At 41.1% G+C, this 19,937-nt stretch overlaps 1 protein-coding gene across 2 annotated transcripts in view; it reads left to right on the top strand.

Annotated features, from left to right (window-relative positions):
- Positions 1 to 1,400: 1,400 nt before the first annotated feature.
- SUCLG2 (succinate-CoA ligase GDP-forming subunit beta) overlaps positions 1,401 to 19,937 on the top strand; it is a 246,989-nt gene continuing 228,452 nt past the window's right edge. The window contains exon 1 of one of the 2 annotated variants that reach the window (XM_063291549.1): positions 1,401 to 1,560. In XM_063291549.1, the coding sequence (XP_063147619.1) occupies positions 1,474 to 1,560 (87 nt within the window). In that variant the 5' untranslated portion in view covers positions 1,401 to 1,473. The remainder of the gene's footprint in view (positions 1,561 to 19,937) is intronic. The other variant, XM_063291548.1, reaches the window with a different exon arrangement.

Genomic DNA, 19,937 nt, shown 5'->3' with positions numbered 1-19,937 from the left:
TAAAAATCCCATTGACAGCTCCGCATCTCAGAATCACAGTATCAGTCTGCAGCATTATTGAAAAGACTCTCCCCACAAGTGACAAATGCAATTCTCTATTCAACCTGCAGGCTTCATCCTCTTCCCACTTCAGCCCTTCTTTGCTGACAACCCACAGAACACTGAGCTTGGTTTAAAAAAAGAAAAGAAAGCGCTCCTCCATTGGTGTCAAAGGAAGCAATTTTTCAAAACCAATTTTTAATCCTTATGGGCATTTTTGGGATGGGGAAGACAAGGATTAACCTTACTTTTCCAGTGGATAACAATCTTTATGAAGACCACCCTCTTTTTTTGCCCAGTAACTAGGCCTGAAACAAGTTGCCCATTAGTCTTTGGCTGTGGGCTAGTATATGATGATGGAATGTGGGTTAGTGTAACATAACATGCCAGGTACCACCAATGCACCTTTCCAAACTCTGTGAAAACAGTAGGGGGAATTGAAAGGTGCTGGTGTACTTGATAAATCTGAAGGAGTCGGATATAAATGCTCTAATGGGGTTCTATAGTTACATATTCAAAAGCCATGTCTGGAATAACTAACTTCAGCCTATACAGAGTACTACAGAGTTACGAACGCGTGATAGGCCATGTGACCAGGGCCGCAAGGGGGGGGCAAGCGGGGCATGTGTCCCGGGCGCCGCGCTGGGGGGGTGCCAAAATGAGCGCTGGGGGGGGGGCGCCAAAATGAGCGTGGAATCCATGTTTGCCCCGGGTGACACAGACCCTAGTTGCGGCCCTTCATGTGACCCTATATTGGCAATCGGAATAATTATTCTTTCCCCAAACGCTCTTTCCTGAATTCATCCCTTCCCAAATTTGCTTCCTTCTTAGCAAGGTTTTCTTTCTCCAAGAAAAGAGGAAAAAGGGACAGAGCGGAAAAATGCCAGGAAGGGGATCCTATGAATCTCACAGCGGGCGCTCTGCTTAGGGTCCCGACCACCACCACCGCGGCGCCGCTGGCTTCGCAAAAGCACATTCGGATCGAAACCTGACGAACGGAAAATGCGACCCCAGCCCCGGGGTCCACCTTCCACCTCATTTCTGCCCGATTCTAGATCCGCCGCGTCAAATGGACCTCTTGTAGAACTTGAAAGAATTGAGGCGTGTCACGGCTGGAAATCCTGAACTGAACGGGCAAGAGAGAAGGAGAGCGCGCGCTTTATCAGGTGTGCGGGTAAGGGCAGATGCGTGCTCTCCCTTGAATGCGTTTCCGCATCCGGAGCTAGAGGCTTCGGCCAACTTCTCTTCCACGCAACTGCCCTCCACAGCTCCTCTATCCGGCCTTCAGGAGAAGGTCGCCGTTCGCCAGGGGACGCCTCCTCGCCCCAGCCTCCTGCAACCCGACCGCTTTGGCGCACTTCTCCGCCCGATCCAGTGTTGGAGCCGCCCCTCCTCGGGCGGAAGCTCCTCCCCTTTGCACTCGCGTGGCCCAAGATGGCGTCTCCCATGGCGAGCCAGGCTGGCATAGCGCTCCGCGATTTGGCTTTGCTCAGAGCTACCCTGCTCAGGAGGCGCAACCCGGTGAGTGCGCCCGGCCCCCACGGCCAGTCGACGGCTTCTTGGCCAGGCGTCTGCGTCCTCCTGGGGAGAAGTCGGGGCAGCCCGACCCGTCCTGAACTGTCCCCCAGCGCCCGTCAACTTCGGGGGCTGCTCGGGGTTAGGTCGAGGGCATTTGGTATTTCTTTGATTTCTTAGTTAATTCTCAGGAAATCCACACGTGGGCCTGTCGGTCCAAGAAGAAGCGCTCTTGAGTTCTTCCAGATACGTAGGATCAGATATTTTTTTGGCCACGGCTAGAGTCAAGGGAACGACGCAGCCTTCTCCTTAACCTGCGCGCCAGTCCTTTCCCAGTAAAAATCGAAAGGGCGAAGGACGGTAGGCCCTTGATAAAAAAAAGCCACTTTGGAAAGCTCTTGCGGTGAATGTTGTCAGAGAAGCACTGTGGTCAACTCTGCGAATTACAGTGCAGCCTGGATTCCAGGGAATCCTTGCTGTTACTTGCCCAGGTGCAAACCTCAACAATTTCAGTGGTCCCTACTCCCCTTGCCCCCCCCCCATGTGACTTCCAGTCAGTGTTGACTCCTGGACACAGTCCCTTCAGTTTTCTTGGCAAGACTTTTCAGAAGTGGTTTGCCATTGCCTCCTTCCTAGGGCTGAGAGAAAGTGACTGGCCCAAGGTCACCCAGCTGGCTTCGTGCCTAAGGTGGGACTGGAACTCATGGTCTCCCAGTTTCTAGCCTTAACCACTACACCAAGCTGGCTTTCCCTCTACTTTCTAGCATATGTTATACTCTTGGTCTTCCAAGCCTGTTGCTGCTTTTCAAGGAGGCGTGGTCTGTGTCCTTCGTGGAGGTGCCTGAAGTGAGGGCAGTTTTTGCTCCAAGGTCAAAATTGGTTACTGAAGATCTTAAGGAAGCACCAGCCTTTATGGTTTCCCCTGAACAAGCTTATCTGATCATTGACGGTGGGTCAAAGAGCAATTGCCTCATGTCGCCACCCAACACAGAAGGTTGCAAGAATACAGGTAGTCCTCACTTACTGACTGCAATCGGGACCAGCAAACTCCATAGCTAAGTGGTGTGGTCATCAAGTGAAAAGTCACATGACCGTGCCCGACTTATGACATCAGTTTGTCAGTTCTGGCTGTGTTTGTTAAGCAAATCACTGTGGATCTTTAAGTGCGATGTGACGTGACCACAACTTGCGACTTCGTGCCAGCTTCCCCATTGACTTTGCTTGTGGGAAGCCAGCAGTGAAGGTCGCAAGTCGTGGTCATGTCACATCGCGCTTAATGACCCACAGGACACTGCGACTGTTGTAAATGTGCACTGGTTGCCAAGCACCTGAATTGCAATCACGTGACCCTGGGGATGCTGCGACAGCCACACCTTCAAGGACCAATCATAAGTCTCCTTTTTCAGCTTTGTTGTAACTTTGAATGGTCACTGAACGAGTGGTGGGTAAGCGAGGACAATCTCTAGTCACTACTTCCAGTCTCCATAGATGGTGACTTGATTAGGAGTGGTTAGTATTTTTGAGTTCAGTCCTCTGGTTACATTGGCTGAAGGAGAGGATCTAAGTGAATAGAGGAGATGATGCTTGCAGCCCCGAGCAGTGGAGGCAAAGCAAGAAGTTGCGCCCATCGCAAGTGGAGCTTGAAGTTCTGCGTGAGGGACCACAGTTGCTGCTTGTTTGAACTGCTGCTTGTTTTCCTGGTTTGGCCAGGATGAGTGCTTGTGTGCATGAGGAGGAAAGAGAACCAGTAATATTGCATAGCACTACATTGGAGGAAGTGGATCACATCTCTCAGGAGCTTGCCTGCCATTAGTACCGACATCAGCAAGATAGGGACACCAGAAGTCTGCTTGCTTTGGGACGCAGAACAAACATATAGTTCTTCTGGAATTTCTCAGTATTCATTGTTCTTAAGAGCTGTGAACACCCAGCCCTTCACCCGGGCCTTTAGCGAGGGAGAGTGAGATCCTTCACTTCATCACGCTTGCCATCTTTTACCTTTTCTGTTTTACTGAATTCATTGTTGATTGTTGTGAACTGCCCAGAGTTGTTGAGAGTTGGGTAGCATACACGTTTATGAAGAAGAAGAAGTTGTTGTTGTTGTTGTTAAGAGCTTACCTTAGTATTGAAAATGAAAAGTTAACTATCCAGCCTCTGTTTGAAAACCTCCAGATGAATTCTGGGGCCAAGGTGTGGTTAGCTCTGGGTTTTGGAGATAGGTTGATGTGTCACAAACATTGCATTATGTTGGCTTTTTCAGATGTTCAAAGTGTATAGGCTCACTAATCTTTATTATTACCCTGTAAAGCAACTTTTCCTCTGTGGAAGACCACTTTTAGAAAAAGCAGAGGGTGGAATCAAGGCAAAGTAAATGTAGTTATGGGTTAGCTTTAAATTAAATTTGGTGCCATTATTCTCCAATATTTAATACTTTTAATTCATTGTTAATTAAATTAATAATATTCCATTTTTATACATACAATTAAAATAAAAATGTGGTAACGACTTTCAGAATTTGATGTAACCTACACTCAATCTTTTTGGAGTTGTTTGGGTTTACATTGAATGACATCTGCCTTTTCTAGGATTCTTCCTAGAATGATGGTTTGTGCATGCATGCAGAGCTGATTTGCTGTGGGGAGTGCCACATGGCGGGGCATAATTTCCATTCCCAAAACCTGAGCTATGGAAGCTGGTGCTGTAGAAAACTAGAGGCTGTTGGTGAAACCATGGCAAGTCAGTAGAGAAATTGAATGTAGATTAAGCTTCTTGATTCCAGCAGCAGTCTTTCAACGCTCAAACAGGGAGGGAGAAATAACACAGCATCTGCACGGGTGCATTTCACACCCTCTGCAAGACAGCAGCTCCTTGCAGCACTCTGTCCCTGCCATCATGGATGCAGGAAAAGGGGCATGCAAGGAAATTTCCAGGGAGTCTGCTCGTCAACCTGCTCTCTGCCCCAGCTTACATTTCCAAGGCCTGTTGCCTGACAAATGCCTTTCTACCTAGATCCTTCACTCCCTGTCCTCTCCTTGCTGCACCCATCACCCTTTCCCAATTTGGGAGTTCCACCCAACCTTGCATGTGCTTTCCCCAAGAATATTCCAACTATATAACACGAGGCCAGCACCCCTGATAGTCCAAGGCATGCTTTTCTCCAAAAGAATAGAACAGGAGGGAAACCAAGGGTGTCTTCTTCCCTCCCAGTTTTCTAGATTGCTAGTTTCCCAGTACCATTAGTAGCATGGATTTAGAACAGCCTTTCTCAACCTTTTGACCCTGGAGGAACCCTTGAAATACTTTCCAAGCCTCGGGGAACCCCTGCACATTCAGGCTCAAATATAGGCCGGAAGTTAAAAAAATTATTGTATATGAAACATATATAATAAATTTGTAACTTCTGGCCTATATTGTAGTAGGCCTGTATATATGCATTCACAGTGTTCTTAAACTAGAAATAATGAATGAAACTTACCTCTTTGATGTGAAGTTGCCTGAATTTGAAATAATTTTTAAAATAAATCATGGTCTCCCAGGGAACCCCTAGTGACCTCTTGTGGAACCCTATGGTTTCACGGAAACTGGTTGAGAAATCCTGATTTAGAGGAACAGCAAAGGTTCTCATAGAACTGCAGGCCACTCCTCCTCCTCCTTGTTCTTCCCCTGCTGCTTCTCCTTTTGCCACTGAGAACTGCAGCCAGGTTGTGGGCTTTGGGTTTGCCCATCCTGTAACCCTAACTGACCGGTAGATCCTGAAGAATGAAAGCTCCAGCAGCAAGAAATTTTGTCCCCATTTCTCTGTGCTGCTTACAGTAGGTATACTTTGATTTTTCACCTCTGATGAAAAGTCACCAGCTTTACCTCCACTATCCACTTGCCACCTTCTTCAGTTTTATGGCTTACTGCCTGCATGGTTTTTACTGTTCACCCCTTTCTCTCTACAATTTCAAATTCACTGGCAAAAGCTCTTTCCTCTTAAACCCTTCTGATGCACACATGCTCTAGATACAGAGTTTTCTCTGTAAATTAGATACCAGTGAATGCAGTGTACACAGCAACTGCCAGTTATGACAAAACAAAAATACGGTATGTAGGTGTGTTGAACATAATCTTGATTTAATCTGCCAGAAGAAGACCATGAATTTTTAATTAAAACAAAAATTTTAAAAAAATGCTTTAAAAAAAACTCGACCTGTTTTTTTCATCTGCAGATTTAAAGAAATAATAATTCAGTGGAATATTATTTATACAATGAAATGATTAGTATTTTTAAATTGGGGAGCCTTATGGTATAGCTATGGAATAAAAAAGTAAAAGATTAAACAAGAATACCTTAATAGCCACAGTATTTTAAATCTGCCATTTTAAAATCTAGGGCTTCAATTTATTACAAATAAATACAATATTTGAGTATGTACTTGCATTTTTGGTAACTGCTTTCATCATAATTATTAGAAAGGCAAGTTGTGAACCAGAAACTTAGAACTACAGGTAGTCCTCTGTTAATGACGGTAATTGGGACCAGAATTTCCATCACTAATTAAGGGGTCATAAAGCGCAATGTCACATGATCTCATTGCTTAGCAACGGCAATCCCGGCAGTCCTCATTGCCGTAATTAAACGAGGATCACAGGTCGTTAAGTGATTCCCTGCTGGCTAGCAAGCAGTCTGGCAGGCAGGTAAGTGGCTCCTGCCAGGTGGGGGAGGTTGCCCGGGTGGCTGGTGAGGTGCAGCGCGAGCGTGGTAGAGCCGGGGGTGGCTGCTGCCAGGTCGGTGAGACCACGAGCGACTTACCAGAGCAACTTGTGACCTTCCTTGCCGACTTCCTCATTGACTTTGCTTGTGGGAAGCTGGCAGGGAAGGTTGCAAATGGTGACCATGTGACCGCGGGACACTGCAACTGTTGTATGAGCCAGTTGCCAAGCACCCAGATAGCAATCATGTGACTGAGGGGGTGCTGGGATGGCCGGAACTTCGAGGACCCATCGTAGGTACCACTCATTCAGCGCCATTATAACTTTGAATGGTCACTGAATGAGTGGTTGTTAAATGAGGACTACCTTTATGCATTTATTTGCTTTCATACATCTGGAAATACCAGTTGTTTTCAGAAGAAAAGGGGGAGGTGGAATTGCAGAGGAGGGGTCCGTAATGTTTTGCACTGTTGCCCCGTTTCCTCTAGCAGTGGTAACCAGCTCCCTGCTGCTTTTTTTCAGCCGAGATTCAGCAATTTCAGCATCCAATGAGAGAGTAAAACGCTTGTAAGAAAATAAATGTTTGTAATGATGCAATGTGGGGTGAATGCAACTGAGGTTTAAAAAGCAATTATTTATGGGCAGTGACTGTCTTGGATAGTGGTTTTTTTTTTTTTAATTAAAGGTATTCACAAAATCTATTGGCATAGTTCTGCTGTGCAAAATGTTCTGTGCGTGGACCATTCCATGGATGTAGCCAGCACTGCTGGGTACTTCATAACCACACTGAAACATGTGTTCATCTGGGCACAGAACTGAAGCACTTGTATTCCAGAGAGTAATGTTCTGAAGTGGAAGACTGGGGCAAAATGCAAGCCATGTGTTGTGGTGTGTGGCAGCAGCATCTTAGTGGAGGAAAGGAAGGTTCTGGGAAGGTTGGGGAACAGACGGGTGGGCTTTTCAGGTAGGGCAGCAGTGTCTGTTGGGAAGGACAGTGCTGGGAAGATTAGGACAGGGCAGGTGGGCAGTTTGGGTGGAGCAGTGGCAGGTGCAGGGAGTGAAAAGAAGCTATGGAGTAGATAATCGGATATTCAGCATACATGTAGTCCCCGGGTTAGAACAAGTTCCGTTCCCAAGATCTGTCCTTAAGTCAAATTTGTACGTAAGCTGGAACAGTATTATTGTATAGTACTGTATAAGTAGTTTTGCATTATAAATTCGAACCATTGTGTATTTAACTCAAATCATTGTGTATTTTGTAGAGAGCATTGTATGCTATGTTGTTGGTTGGCAAACCACGACAGCTGTGCGAGATGCTTATTTACATTGAACCTTCCTTGAACTTCCATAGTGGATAAGGTTGTAGCAAAAACTTTCCTCAAGGCAACAGGAGCTGTAACCTGAGCTGTGCCAGGAGGCTATCAGGGGGGTTACATGAGGTATGCATTGCTATTTAGACCAATCAGCCTTCTGCTATGTGAATTACTGTTTTAGTGCACTTGCTTAACTGGGGGAATAATAAAAGAGAGCTTACGGCTTGAATCGGGGCTCTCATCCCGAGGAAGTTGTGTCTGTGCATTCTTCCTACATTCTTCATGAGAGACCACAAGCTCTCATCCTGAGAAAACTTGCAGCCTGTGTATCCTTCATGAGAGACCACCACAGTATTTAACTCGAATTTTGCTACAGTAGGCTCCGTTCTTAACAATGGGTCATCCTTAACCCAGGGTGTTCTTAACCTGGGGACTACCTGCACTTGAATCCAATTGGCAGCCAGAGCCACAATAAAGGAAGCTGCTGCAGAGTAGCGGGTAGGCTGGTGCATTGTCCATGTGGAAGAGAAGGAGAAAAGAGGATGAGGCACCCATAAGACTCCGTCAGATTTTTCTCAACCCAAATATTCCAGGTTCCAGTTGAGCCAGACTGCAACCCTCCTGGAACACTCTGGTTGAATGACCAAACCACTTGACATTCCATAATATGTCTCCATAACAGAATAAGTTTCCATGAAATTGGCCCTTTTTAAAAAATCAATTTATGAGTAAATTTCTCAGCTGATGTAGTTGTCCAACCTTGTCCCGGTCAGTTTTTGTTTCACTTTACAAATTAAAGCTGGTTTGTCCTTAATGAACCAGTGAATGTTTGAATTGTCGAATCTACAAATTAATAGCTACAGTCTAGTAAATGACTTTTTTGTCATTTAGATTAGTTTGGAATAATAAGATTTTAAAATCTTCCATAAACAGTTTTAAAACAAATGTATTACAGATTTTTAGTTATAAAAAGGCCTTTGAGCAATGCCCTTATTTGTTTTTTTCTTCCAATTAATTAGAAGAAAATTAACATTCATGTTAAATTAACTACATTATTAATGTTTTGATGAGATTAAAACTAATATTTAATAGTTTTATGGTAACTATTATTTGTGATTAGTATTTTACGTGCAAGTTTGCTCTCTGGTCAATTCGTCCTCCCAACTCAATGTTAAAGTTTTTTTTTTATTGCTAAGATAGCTTGTTTTCAATTAAATCTGGACATTAAGTGTTTTAGTGAAGGAAATATGATCCCTAATATACCAATAAATTAATTAAATATTATGAAAGGAAGCCATATGTTAATTTTTGGAGTTATTGTGAAGTCTGGCTTTATTAAAGTTATACAAGATCTTAACAGGGTGAAATGAATCTCAGTCAATCTAGCCCTGTGTGCACATGTGAGATGGTAATGAGACTTGAGTAAGAAAGAGGCAGGAGTGATTTGACCCTGTGCTGGGCAAAGTAGCAAACTTTTTAAAAGTGGGAAAGGACTGGAAAGAATAGACAAATAGAACTACATGTGGGAGAATAAACACAGAAAACCATCTAGAAAGCCTTTGCCAAGTTAACCTGTTGGCCAGCAGCATTTATGTATCAGTATATCTTATGCCAATAGGGAGGTTGAGAGATGGAAAAATGGAAAGTCAGATTATTTTTCATATTATAATGAAGAGGGAGAACTCTGTGTGCTATCTCTATAGAGTCTTAAGTTGGGATAAGCACCTTGCTTTTGCCCATTTTTTAATTTATATGGAGCTCATCTATTTCACCGCTTGGGGTGTGGGGAGGAAAGTTTGAATACCCTTTTTCTGTGATTTAAACAGCTCTTATTAGTTAGATATATATTTTACTACACGCAGTCCTTGCTTAACTACCACATTTCAGTTGCTACGCAAAGCAGTCATTAAGTAAATCCTACCTGATTTTACGGCCTATTTTGTGGCGGTCATTAAGTGAATCACAGTGATTGTTAAGTGAACCACGTGGTTGTTAAGTGAATCACGCAGTTCCCCATTGATCTTGCTTGCCAAATGCCGGCCAGGAAGGTTGAAAATGGCGATCGTGTGACCACAGGATGTTGCGATGGTCATAAATGTAAACTGGTTGCCAAGCACTCATGACTACACAACCGCGGGGATGCTGCAACAATCGTAAGTGTGAGCACCGGTTGTATGTTGGTTTTTTCAGCACCGTCATAAGTCTGAACCATCACTAAACGAATGGTAATTAAGTGAGGACTACCTGTAGTGCTTCCTTCCAAGTATAAAAAGGATTACATCATAAATAACTTATTCATGCTGAATTTCATCTTAGTAAAAAATACTCAGGTTTTTAAAAGTAGTATTGTTCCAGAGAGCTAGTCAGGCTTGTAGTCTATACATGAGGCTATTATTATTACTGCAAAACACTGATCTGAGGAGAAATGCTATATTCACTATTAACATGGCAGATAGTTTTGATCTGATGCATGTTTATGTGGAGTTACACCCCATTGGGTTTAATAAAGCTTATTTGCAAATCAGTGTATGACAGTCTTGGCTGAAAATTAAGCTCTAGTGTTTAGGAATCAGAATATTGGTAGGAATTCTATGTGTTTAAAATAACACATTAACTCTATTTCTATTTAGGCTGTTATCCTCACTCACCCACTGGAGAATAAGTCTCTGGTCAATAGAGCTTCTGTGTAAGGAAACTGAGAGCAATGTGCAAATTTAATTTTTTTCTTTCTCACGAAATAACTTACCTGTATTTGTTTACAGATGATCAGGTAGATAGATTTGGCACTGTATATAATTTCTGGAATAGACTCAGTTACTGCTGTTTGTTAATCAGAAATAAAATGCTTTACTCTGATCTTTAAAAATGAAATGCTATACATCCTGAATAACTGAATAAATGGAACACTGTAATTTTGGGCAAATTCATAACTCAGACTTTATACACAAGTGATTTTTGAGCATTAAAATATAAATATGCATGTATGGTAAAGGTAGTTGTAATGCTAAAATTAATGCCACTATCTAGAATGCTTTCTGGATGCAAAAACCAAGCTAATAGTAGGACTGAATTATTTGCAAAGTTTACAATATGAGTCTACTTTTCTTCAAATACTAGACTGCATTGAAGTGTTGGAATAAAGAGAATGGCAGGGTATAACCCTCAAATTAATTAATTAATTAATTAATTAATGGACTAAAAGAAGTCTACTTATTCTGCTAAAGTTGTAATTATTTTTCAGAAGTTGCTGGGTAGGGGTAGGATGGAGGAAAAAAAACAACGTTAAAACGCATTTCCTTTCTCCCCAAATGTTCTGTAACTTTTCTAAAAAGGGCCTATGAAATATTAAAATGTGTTGATAAAATATTTCAATTAATTCAGTGTTTATTACATCCAGGTGAAAAGATTCTTTAAAAGCAACGTTCTTCACAACTGTATCACGGAATATTAATCTGTCTAGTTTGTTGATCTCATAAACTTGCTGCCATTATATAATTCAGGGCTTCTCAAACTTTGTGAATTTGTGCGATTTTCCTCCATGAATAACACTAGTGATTTATTCACCATTAGAATTGGGCACAGGAGCAGTCTATAAATTTAACACAAGAACTTTGAGGTGATGATGCTGTCCATTCAATTGTGTCTGATTCTCAGCAATTCTATGGATCAGCTCTCTCCACATTTTCCAATCTTGTATTGCTTCTTTTAGTTGTTTGATGCTCTGGCTGGTGTCAGCTTTGATGGTTTCTAGTCACCGTGTTTTTTGACGGCCTTGTTTCCTTTTACCACTGACCATTCCGAGAATAAATTTTCAAGTGAGTTTGATCACATGACATGGCTGAAATAAGTAAGGCGAAATTTTGTGATTTTGCTCACCAGCGATATGTCTGGTTTTATGTGCTCCAGTACTTGCTTGTTTGTCACCTTTGCTGACCAAGGAATGCACAGGAGCCTTCTCCAACACCACAGCTCAAACAAGTCGATTTTCCTCCTGTCTAGGTTTTTCATGGTCCAACAGGAACTTTACATCTATATTATTATTATTATTATTATTATTATTATTTAAAATTCATAGTATTAAACATAAATTGTCCTTACTGCTAAAAGATGCTGACTTCAACAACCAATGGAAAAATTCTGTTTTGGGTCATGTCTGTGTCACAACCTATAAACATTCCAGAGCAGCTTCCTCCCCTCCCCCACCCAGTTGAACAGCAGTAGTTATCATTGGTGAAGTTGCAAGAGTCTATAACCATTGTCTAATCCTTGATCTCTAGTGAAGGGAGTAGGAGTGGAGAAATATAGCAGTTAGAACATAAGAAGTGCCCTGTTGGATCAGACCTCTGGCCCATCTAGTCCAGCCGTCTGTTCTCGTTGTGGCCAACCAATTGCACAAGGAAGCCCACTAGTCTCCCAGCAGTTGGTCTTCCAAGGTAACTAAACTTTGGAATTTAGTTGCCTTCATCTGAACTTTCTGTAGTTCCACTATTTTTTTTTTTTTGAGGTGTGATGACCAGAACTACACACCAGATGTGTTCTCACCATTATGCAGAGATCCCTTTGGAGCTCTTTGTAGTCCCTTATTGTTTTTACCATGCTGAACAATTAAGTGTCATCAGCAAACTTGGCTATTCCACTAGCCATGCCTGATTCCAGATCATTCATAGATATGAAAAGCACCAGTCTTAGGACAGAACCCTGGGGAACCCCACTAATTATATCCCTCCATTGTGAGAAATATCCATTTACTTCTACTCTTTGTTTTCCCTTCTTCAACCATTTGCTTATCCACAAGAGGACCTGCTCTATTATTCCATGGGTGTTAAGCTTACAGAGAAGTCTTTGATGAGGGAGGTTAGGCTTTTCACTAGGTTTGGCTGTAAATTTTGGCTGCTCAGACATTCAGGCCTCCCTTCTAGCACTCTGGATTGAAAACCATCCAGAAAACAAGTCTCTTAGAGCTCTGATTAGTAACATTTATTAGAAGGACTGTTAGAACACAAGAACGCTTATGAATAGTGGAACCCTAAATATAAACAGCAACATTCTTGCCTGTTTCCCCGACTTGTTCAATACAAAGAGGAGGAGGCTTGCCTCTTTTCTGAGGCAGAGTAACCTATATCTGTACATTGTTTGGGTAACTGCTATACTTTTTACCTGGATAAGAATTAAGTTTCACACTTGGCTATGGCAGAAGCTCTGAGACATGACTCAGCTAGATTATATCTCTCTCTCAAGAGTTTGCAAGGAATAGCAGTGAATGAATGAATGAATGGTCTCATAGACAAGAATTAAGCTAAGGTGCACGCAAAAGATTTGTCCATTGCTGGATACAGAAATCACAGCCTTTGTTTAGACCTTTGCTCAAGGATTTATATTCTAGGCTTTTCCCTCCTGCCTTTTCACCTTCACAAAAAGGTGGCTTTCCTTGCATGATTTTGGAAGACATGTAATGATTATTGATATAATGGTAATTTAGTCTGGGAACTGCTGTGTTTCATCAGCCTCATTTCTTACCCTTCTGGAGCTTTGAAAATCCAGTAGAATTTTGGACATACTTTGAATCTTCCTTCAGACTTCAGCATTTAACATATAAAAGTAGGGCATGCAGGGAGGAAATATACTTTGCCCATAATATGAAAGGGATTAGTATATGCAGCCCTGTTCTACCTTGCATGTCCACGCAATGTGAATTCATAATACAGTATCGTAATATAGCTAATAACTGAGTTATGGTTGATGACTAAGGCAGCTTGGGTGGAGTAATGATCGTTCCTGTCTTCATTAGGGATTCCTAAAGTATCTCTTCGATCTGGGGGAAGCAGAATACTGGAATAGATGTTGCTTTGATCCAGCAGAGCACTTTTTATGGAGTCCTTTTCTAAAAACCTTCTTGAGTAATGTAAGAAATCAGAAAATAATGATAAACTTATCAGTGTGGATTTTCCTGGATGTATCTTCTAGCTTCTGATTTTTTAGAAGGACATTTTGTTGGCATTTTCCTCATTAATTTTCAGTGTTACGGATATGAGTTGGAAATTATTTTTCTTTTAAAAATGGAAGCTCCCAAAATTTTGGGAGGGGGGAATCTTCCCTACTTTGCGTTATTGGGCTTTGTAGAGGAGGCCTTGGGAGAACTTCCCAGGAACTTACGCTGTGCTCAAGCAGAATACGACATTTTCATTATTCTGTATACCAAAACCTTCATGTTTGCTTGGGAATTCTGTCTGTCATGTACACAGAGGATTCATTCTCCATAATCCAGTCCCGTGACAACTGGTTTTTTGATGTTAAACTTCCCATGGCTTTCTCATAGCAGCACGCTTTGCAAAAAAACAAAACAAAACAAAATCCAAAACTTAAAAGTCCCTTTCCTTTCGGAAGGTTTTAAGCATTCTTGTGCATTTATAAGTGACTAAAATGGGACTAATCACGGGGAAGATCCAAACAGACTGGTATGCTAGGATTGTCTGGGTTTGAGAAATTGTAATAGAGCAGAATAGCCACAGTTTCTTTTCTCAAGATGGGGATGGCTGGCTGGCTGGCTGGCTGGCTGGTTGGCTGGCTGGCTGGCTGGCTGGCTTACTTACTTATTTTCTCCAACATGCCATGATAACTCTGAGCGGTGTTGGTGTTACAAGGAAATTTGTATCAGTAAAGTACTTTATTTCATGTTCCATTTGTGGCATACCTATATTTCAATAAGATGCTTGTGTTGGTTTCTTGCCTTGGGGAGACGTCCGTGATTGAATCTGAGATATTTTCAGAGATTGCTGAATCACTATTTGGAGCAGTCCCAACCAGAATAGTAAAGGATGCTGGGATTTGTGGTTCAGAAATATTGGAGAGTTGCTTTGGATTAAAGTGTTTACTATTCCCTTACCTTCCCCCCAAATAGTAGGAGACCTGACGGAGTACAGCAGTTACAATGTCACAAACATAATTACAAAATTTGATTTGCTAGGGGTTTTTTCCCCTCATGCCTGTCTGATTTTTTAAAATTATTTTATTTATTTTTTTTGGAGAAATATGCTTCATTATTTTTGGTTTCACATTATTATATTATTATATTGATATTACAACATGAAGAAGCTTGTCTGATATCTCTTTATGGTAATTTACATTTCCTGTGGATTGGTATATCATGTCATTTTGAAATGGGCCAAGCAGCAGCTCCAGTTACTTAGCTTCGTGAAGTTATCTGTTATAGCAGGCATTTTCACTGTTTTAGAAGAATTGGCACTTTCTGGTCGAGATAAGTGAATTTGTGCTAAATCAAGCTGACTGAATCTTTGGTCGTTTGGTAGGAGGGCTTTATGTTGATTGTACTCTAAAACAGTCCTGCTGGAAATGTTTCCAGCTGCACATGGATTTTTTGTTGTGTTGTTGCAGACAAAGAAGCAAGGGAGATACTTCTGCAGGTTTTGCTAATGTTAAATTACCTGAAATGGCATGGGGAATCTGAAATTCTTACTAAGTGTTAATGCAAGCATGAAGAATTTGTCCTGTTTATCTCTGGGAAAACCAGCTGAAGTGGTGCTAAGCAGTTTGATGCCTTTGCCTATGCAGACACCTGTTCAAAACCCATGGAGGTTTGAGACAGTTTTATGAACAAAAAACCCTCATCAACAATGCTTTGCATCTGCCTTTTCCCCCCTACTGTGCTTAATAATGTTGACTGCCCGTCACTGAAATGAGACAGGCAGCTGCTCAGTTTATGAAAGGACGGTATATAAAGCTGTGGATTGTTATTTTTAAAATATGTCTTGCATTTCCCTCTGTGTGGAGTGCAATATGAGATTGAAAAGGAGAGTAACAGTACCATTAGCAGAAGCAAAATATTAGGTTACACCTTATAAAATGAACAGTATTTAAAATGGTTTAAATATTTCTCAGTTTTGTTCCTAGTAGGGTCATTTATTAACATTTACTGCATATAGAACTGCAGTCTTAACTTTTCCTCTTTGCACAGATTTTCAGAAGTGAATTCAATGTAACTTGTAACTATGCTGGATTTTGGTGCCAGTTTGATATAGTGGTTAAGGCATCAGGCTCGAAACTGGGAGAGTTTGAGTTTTAGTCCTGCCTTAGGCACAAAGCCAGCTGGGTGACCTTGGGCCAGTCATTCTCTCTCAGCCCTAGGAAGCAGGCAATGGCAAGCCACTTCTGAAAAATCTTGCCAAGAAAACTGCAGGGACTTGCCCAGGCAGTCTTTGAAAATCGGAGATGATTGAAAGGATTAAAAAAAAAATGCTGGATTTTAGCCAAAATGGCTTACCTACCCATTGACATTTATGAGTACTATGTTAAATCATTTTTTAAAAATAAAATAAAAGGAATTGTATGAAATTAATTACAGTGATGTTTTTGTAAGCCTCCTATAGAATTTACCTGTTCCTTACCCAAGTTCCTTAATCGGATTTAAAGTTATTCAAAGGACCCTGCTGCACCTTTTGCCAAGTTTCTTTTATAATTAGAGTTTCTTTTGGCTTCTGGTTATCAGAGTCGCATTATTCTTTATCCTTTTATTTTTCCCTTGCAACACTGTGTTCCGTAGTGTTGACCTTAAGTCTTATATTTTACTAGGCGATAAACACCATCTGGGGTTTCATCGTTTTCTATAATTCTCTGCCAAATGGCCTGCAAAAAAATGTGTTATGATTAATATCCAGAATTTGGGCCTGTGTGTGTGTAAATTAAACTTAAATAGGTGATATTTTTCCTTCTTATTTAATCCTTTTAGACTATATCCTACACATCATTACATTTCTAGTCTCTGTAACTGTTCTAATTTTTAAGGGAGGGGGATCTGAAACTAACAAAAATAAGAATCTCTAAATTCTACCAAGTATTAAATAAACCTGGCATGATCTGTGTCCAAATCTCTACAGTACTTAGACTTGCAGGTTACCCTGAGGTGCATTAATGCACCGGGAACAGTTATTGGGAGAGTAAAAGGGAAGGAAAGAAAAATGTAAAAGTGAGGTCCTTCAAGGAAAAACAACATAGTATTTATATGTATGTGTGATGTTCTGTGTTGATTCAGTATATATCCATTTTTTTCTTTAGATGGCTAAGTAGTGGGACAGCCGTGTCTTGCTGTCTGGAAAAAAATATGTCATGTCAGTACAGGACTCTGCCATGATAGACTGTGTTTACATTTGGTGAGAACTTAATCACTTATGAAACGTGGTTTGATGCCAAGCTCTGTAACCCTTCTCCCTAGCTTCCTCTCCACCTTGACTGGGAAAAATAGAGACTGCAGAAGGCTTCACTGGAAGGCGTGTTTCTTACATAGTCTGATGATGTACTTTTTAAGTTATTTGTAAAGTACGGAGAGCCAGTTTGGTGTAGTGGTTAAGGCATCAGGCTAGAATCTAGGAGACTGTGAGTTCTTGTCTTGCCTTAGGCACAAAGCCAGTTGGGTGACCTTGGGCCTGTCACTTTCTCTCAGCCCTAGGAAGGAGGCAGTGGCAAACCACTTCTGAAAAAACCTTGCCAAGAAAACTGCAGGGACCGCTCCAGGCAGTCTCCAAGAATTGGACACGATTGAACGGATTGAAAAAAAAACCAGATACTGGAGTGTATATGTGATCTCCTGGTAGTAGAGGCAAATGCTGCAAAGCTCAGCTCCACAACTTTTTTCAGAGAAAGCATGTAATCAGAAGAGGTGAACTGATAATTCTGCCTTACTCTGGCAATTGAATGAAGCGATAACAAGGCTTTCAAGTTTTACTGTTGTTTGTGAGAGTCAAAAAGTTGGAGAAGGAAGAAGATAAACACGCACTTTTCCTTCAGGATATAAATGATAATACTGTGTTTCAAGGTTACACTGGATGCTGAAGGTTACATTTTTACTGGCTGGCCATCTTCTTTGTTTTGTTTTTTATTGAAACCTTATTGTGTTTTATGGATTGAATCTGCAGTAAGAATTAAGTATTGGGGTCAGTAGTAATGCAAATTTTTGTTTTAAATCAAGAACATTACCTCCTTTGAGCTTAAATAATAGAAAAGCTGCTTGCAAGTGTGTTCATGGGATCTGTCATGGTGATTTCCTGTATTTAAAATTTGACTATTTTACCAGTAGCTAACATGAATTAAGGCTGAGAGTTCAATTGATTACTTACTGCATTCTGCTTCTGTCTTTTTATTTATTTATTTATTATTCAAATTTCTATCACCACCTTTCCTATATGTGATTCAAAGGTTGCTTCACAGCTGAAAATAAATGCCTAATGATTTAAGGAACATGTTCCATAAGTGACGAGACTAGCAAAAACCAAGGCACTTCAGTTCCTCCATGACATAATCCAGTCCCAGAACCCTATTTAGGCCAGTAGATGAACCGTCATAATCTCACATCTATATATGATTCAGCAAAAGGAAGAAATAGTTACACTGAAGCAAAAGAAGACACTTGGCTAGAGAAAGTAGCATGGACTTTCCATCCAGCACCATCACTGTGTTCAGGACTCATTAAACCATATTTTCAGAACAAATTGTTTAAGCCTTGCTGAGAATATATTCAAGAGCATTTGCATTTCTTAAAGCAAAACAACAAGGTATAATAGGGCCATCTTTAAGCACTGTTAAACTCCTTTGAAGTACACATGACTTTGATAGTGTAATCCTGAGCATGTTTACTCAGAAGAATCTATTGTGCTTACAATTGCACCTTAACATGCTTAATTTATGTATTAAATGTTGAATTCTTGTCCTGTATGCATTTCCCTGGGAGAGAGTTTCATTGAACATAATATGTACATTCAAGCAGACACGTACAGGACTGCATGGAGAGATGCCTCTTACCTGTGAGCAGCTTGCATAAAAATAACAAAGTCTACTGAGTTGAATTTGACTCCTGGTAACCTCATGAAAATACCCATGTAGTTTTCTTAGCAACCATGTAGAAATAGTTGCAGTGTGATTCTTGACATCCCAGGCTAGGCTACATCTATTGTATTTCCTGGCAGTCTCCCAGCAGAGTACTAATCAGCTCTGACCCAACTTGGCTTTCTAAAAACTAGTCAAGGTAGCCTAGATTTACATATATGGGGTGGGGAACTTTCTTTTGCCCAAAGACCACATTGTAATTTGGCAGGCCTCTCAGAGGCCACAGGTTATTGGATAGTGATGCCATGACAATACAGGAGTCATGGAGACAACTTTTCAGATCTTTATGAGGGTTGTTGGTACCATGTGCAGTGTAAGAGGCAAAATGGGTGCATTAGGTTGTCAACATGTAAGTTACCCATTTTGCCGCTTCACCTTTTCCCAATTGGAAAAAAAGAACAACTTCAACATTCTTGACCCTGCTGATTCCCCATGTGCCTTTGGTGTTCTGGGGCTTAACAAGGAGAGTTGGGGGAACTCATAAAGACTGTGGATTATAGGCTTAATTATTTCAGTTGTAATCCTTATGGTTTCCCTGTAATAAGTTGTATTTTAATTTTAACAAGTGGTATTGTTTTGGTTGGTATGTATTGAGAAGATGAAACTGAGGATCAATTCAAAATCTTGTTGATTCCACATCCTCAGATTTGTTCTATTTATTTTGGAGGTGGGGAAATGAGCAGAAGTAGATAGAGAGGGAATCTTGCTGTTTATAAGCAAAGGACCAAAGGTTATGTGCACATTTTTATCAGCTAAATGAGGCTGCATAATTATAGCCATTGGAGAGCTTGATATTCTTTCCTCTCCCTTTTTGCTCTGTAGGAGCTTTATATGTAAGTATCCAAGCCATTTTAGTTAATAAAGACAAGGGTTTATCTTAAAGAGTCTGTAATAGAAAGAACACTGACCTTCAGGATTCAATGGACCTTAAATGATATCCTGCTTTGTCCTAAATTGAATTAGGCTTTTATGACTGAACTGTAAGTGAAAGAGTATGTTTTCCAGAAAATGAATGGTTCCTTCTCAGAATATCATTTTCAGCCCTTTAACTAAAAGCAACCATTTGCATGTTGTGCACTCTGAGTAATTCAGGAATGATAAGCAAGTTGATGATAGTAATAACCAGGGAAGGTTAAGGAAAAAAAAGAGAGAGATTACATTTTCTGTCACCCTCAGGGCCAATTTGTGTAGCTGCAAAAGGAGCAACTTTACCTCTTCCATCAGGCTTGCTTTATGCTCGTGGTGAGCAGTTCAACTGAGTGGCTCAATCGGAGTTAATGTGCAGCATTTTTGTACTTGGTGGGGGATACTTTGAGCAACTATTTTCTGTAAGAATAGCACAGCAAGAGCTGGAGGAAAGAAATCCAGCCACATGCAGAATATTCTCCTGTGCTTGACCCCTCCTTCCCGCTTTCAAGGGCTGAGGGTGGGAGGAAAGGCAAGCAAGATTACAAGGTCATGTCAGAAGCAAGGCCGAGACAG

The sequence above is a fragment of the Candoia aspera genome, chromosome 2, assembly GCF_035149785.1.
Source record: "Candoia aspera isolate rCanAsp1 chromosome 2, rCanAsp1.hap2, whole genome shotgun sequence".
NCBI classification, from domain to species: domain Eukaryota; kingdom Metazoa; phylum Chordata; class Lepidosauria; order Squamata; family Boidae; genus Candoia; species Candoia aspera.
The sequence above is the reverse complement of the archived record's forward strand: the minus strand, read 5'-3'. Positions and strand labels throughout refer to the sequence as shown.